Source organism: Lygodium microphyllum, chromosome 17 (assembly GCF_053477565.2).
Source record: "Lygodium microphyllum isolate KBCC chromosome 17, Lygodium_microphyllum_v1.1.10, whole genome shotgun sequence".
Lineage (NCBI taxonomy): Eukaryota > Viridiplantae > Streptophyta > Polypodiopsida > Schizaeales > Lygodiaceae > Lygodium > Lygodium microphyllum.
The window spans coordinates 18,959,872-18,963,101 of record NC_141151.1 but is presented as its reverse complement, the minus strand read 5'-3'; the positions used below and the strand labels follow the sequence as shown (position 1 = coordinate 18,963,101).

The window sequence follows — 3,230 nt, the reverse complement described above, 5'->3', positions numbered from 1 at the left end:
AAGTAAGAAACTAAAAGCGTGTGTGTTATAACGCATTGTAATTGTCAATTCAAAGAACCTGTGGGATCACATGGAAAAAGAAAGGGTTTGTATTCATCTTCAGTTCTCTCTCATTCTCTCAAGTTTCCCAAATGCTTGGTAACTTGATCATTGTACATGTGGTCACATGGAGAGGGATAAGGGGGAGCAGGGTTTACTAAAACTCCTCGGAGGCACTGCTAGACCAAGAGGAAAAGGGTGTTAAAGCAAAGATTATAACAACGGTAGGGAATGAGAAGAAGCTTAGGTTGAGAGAAGACATGAAGGGAGCAATAAGATTTTTTTACAAAATGAGAAGAACCTTAAGTAGCTGCAATTTATGAGCACATACTGCAATTTCTAGAAAACCTGGCACGACCAAAAGGAACCTTGCTCCTTCATAATGCATTGTCTTCCTGTGACCCCCCACCCAACGTCGCGTGACTCGGCTCGGGGGGATATTCGCGAGTTGCAACAACAACTATTCTTCAAATCGACAACGCATAAGACTGAAGCGATTGGGGCCGTCCGATGGGGTCGGCATTGACGGTTGGATTGGACAACCGCAGACAGGGCTGTGGTCTTCTCTCCCTTCCTCATACCCTATAAACAAGCAGCATTGTTCCCATCTTCTCTCCTTCTTGCTCTCTTTGTCTTCGCTCCCAATCCCCACCAGGGAAGCACGCACTCTCGGTCACCAGCAGCTGCCAGAATACAGCAGTTGCATCGGGTATCTCCTCTCCCAACCCCTCCTCTCTCTCTCTCTCTCTCTCTCTCTCTCTCATGTGGAAGTCATCGTACGCGTTTGCCTTGCCTTACAGCGAGTCTGCTTTTTGTTCGATTCAAGGAACAACCCTGTCTTTGTGTTCTGCGCTCTTTGCTTGTTTCCTCGGACTTCCTTGCATGTTACCGGTTGTTCCGTTTCCTTGTTGGTATATGCCGTGATCTGTTTTAGGGCTTGCAGACTCTGCATACTGCTTCATTTGCATCCCTGGATCTAGTAATTGTGAATCATGTCCAGTAACTGTGAATCATCTGGCAGAGGAACAGTGCTATTCGAAGCCATTCTTCCGTCATGTAGACGCACAAGTGTAGCGCTTACAATGTTCTTGTTTGCAGGAACTGAGAGTGCAAGGCACTTACATATTTTAGATTTGCAATGGAAACTTTCTTATTCACTTCCGAGTCTGTCAATGAGGGCCACCCAGACAAGCTTTGCGACCAGGTCTCAGACGCAGTACTGGATGCATGCTTGGAGCAAGATCCAGAGAGCAAAGTGGCTTGTGAAACCTGCACTAAGACTAATATGGTCATGATTTTTGGTGAGATCACCACAAAAGCCAAGGTGGACTATGAAAAGATTGTGCGGGACACATGCAGGGAGATTGGTTTCGTTTCTGATGATGTTGGTCTAGATGCTGACCACTGCAAGGTTCTGGTTAACATCGAACAACAGAGTCCTGACATTGCTCAGGGTGTCCACGGGCATTTTACCAAGAAGCCTGAGGAGATTGGAGCTGGTGACCAAGGTCACATGTTTGGGTATGCAACAGATGAAACGGAAGAATTGATGCCTCTGAGTCATGTCCTGGCTACCAAGCTTGGGGCAAAGCTAACTGAGGTCAGAAAGAATGGTACTTGTGCCTGGCTTCGTCCTGATGGGAAAACTCAAGTCACTGTTGAGTACAAGAATGATAATGGTGCAATGATTCCTCTTCGCGTGCACACTGTGTTAATATCAACCCAGCATGATGAAACCGTTACCAATGATGAGATTGCTGCTGATCTGAAAGAATATGTTATCAAGCCAGTAATTCCTGAAAAGTATTTGGATGAAAAGACAATCTTTCACCTGAATCCTTCAGGACGGTTTGTTATCGGAGGGCCTCATGGGGATGCAGGTCTTACTGGAAGGAAGATTATCATTGATACTTACGGTGGTTGGGGAGCCCATGGAGGTGGGGCTTTCTCTGGCAAAGATCCCACGAAAGTGGATCGCAGTGGGGCATACATTGTGAGGCAAGCTGCTAAAAGTGTTGTTGCATCTGGACTTGCCCGCCGGTGCATTGTACAGGTTTCATACGCCATTGGTGTGCCCGAGCCACTATCTGTATTTGTGGATACATACAAAACTGGAAAGATTCCTGATGCTGAGATTTTGGAAATTATTAAGAAGAATTTTGATTTCCGGCCAGGCATGATTGCTATTAATCTTGACTTGAGGAGGGGAGGTAACAAGCGGTACCAGAAGACTGCTGCATATGGCCATTTTGGGCGCAATGAGCCTGATTTCACCTGGGAGATAGTGAAGCCTCTGAAGTATGAGAAAGCACAGGCTTGATGTATCTTTAGTGCCTCAATAACGGCAGTAAACTATGCGACAGTAGATCATAACTATTTTGCAACAAAGACCACTATTGTCTAGTCTATAAGCTGCTTAAGCTGACTGGATCTAGTGCTTCATGCTTGAAAACTTTGGAAATTTTTTCTGTGCCAGCTGGACTTGTATGGTATGTTTTAAAGGGCACTTCAATGTATCACTTGGAATGATATATGCCAATATCTTAAGATTTGTGTTTGCAGCTCGAGATGCATCTTATGTTTTTGTAGGTGCTTGTTAATTATAGTACTGAAACTTTTAATGTCAACAATGAGGTTGCTGCTTTAGATGTGTGAGAGAGGAGGATGCAAGTCTTTAAATTTTAAACTTCTGGCATAGGTTGATTGTTCGAGTTTCCTATGTTCACTGTGCAAAGGCAAGATTTCCTCTGGTACTGCATTAACCTGCAAAGTTTAACCAATGGCTGATGTGAATGATGTGTAAAATGTATGTCAGGGTGCTACAGAAGATATGGCTAGGTGTGGTAAGCTGGTCTCAGCTGGTTGGTTTTAATGCTGTTTGCCACTCTGTCCCATTTCTGCTTGCTATCATGTCCTGAATCTGTATTTTGTAGTGGTCGTAGTACTACCTGCTTTTATGAGTTTAATATGTAGCTTGAATTGTGCAATGTGTCTGGGATATTCCATTCAGGTTTGATGTGTTCAATGAGGTAGCAGTCTTTTGCAACAGCTTACAGTTACTTTTTTGATATTCACAGCTGGTTTGTAAACCAGTTTGTTCCTGTTTTCAGTAAGAAGTGTATAATGTGCATGTGGATCCTGTGAAGCATTAAGACTTACAATGTTCTCTACACTTGGAAGTGCATTTTTGC

At 44.1% G+C, this 3,230-nt stretch overlaps 1 protein-coding gene across 1 annotated transcript; it reads left to right on the top strand.

Moving 5' to 3' along the window:
* Window positions 1-594: 594 nt before the first annotated feature.
* Window positions 595-2,606, top strand: LOC148021641 (S-adenosylmethionine synthase 2-like). The gene is made up of 2 exons (XM_087697107.1): window positions 595-748; window positions 1,138-2,606. Exon 2 carries the CDS (start codon window positions 1,178-1,180, stop codon window positions 2,357-2,359), a length of 1,182 nt encoding a protein of 393 aa, XP_087553233.1. The 5' UTR covers window positions 595-748; window positions 1,138-1,177; the 3' UTR covers window positions 2,360-2,606.
* The last annotated feature ends 624 nt before the right edge of the window (window positions 2,607-3,230 follow it).

Coding starts and splice junctions, on each gene's coding strand:
- LOC148021641 (XM_087697107.1), top strand. CDS start 1,178: ATGGAAACTTTCTTATTCACTTCCGAGTCTGTCAATGAGGGCCACCCA.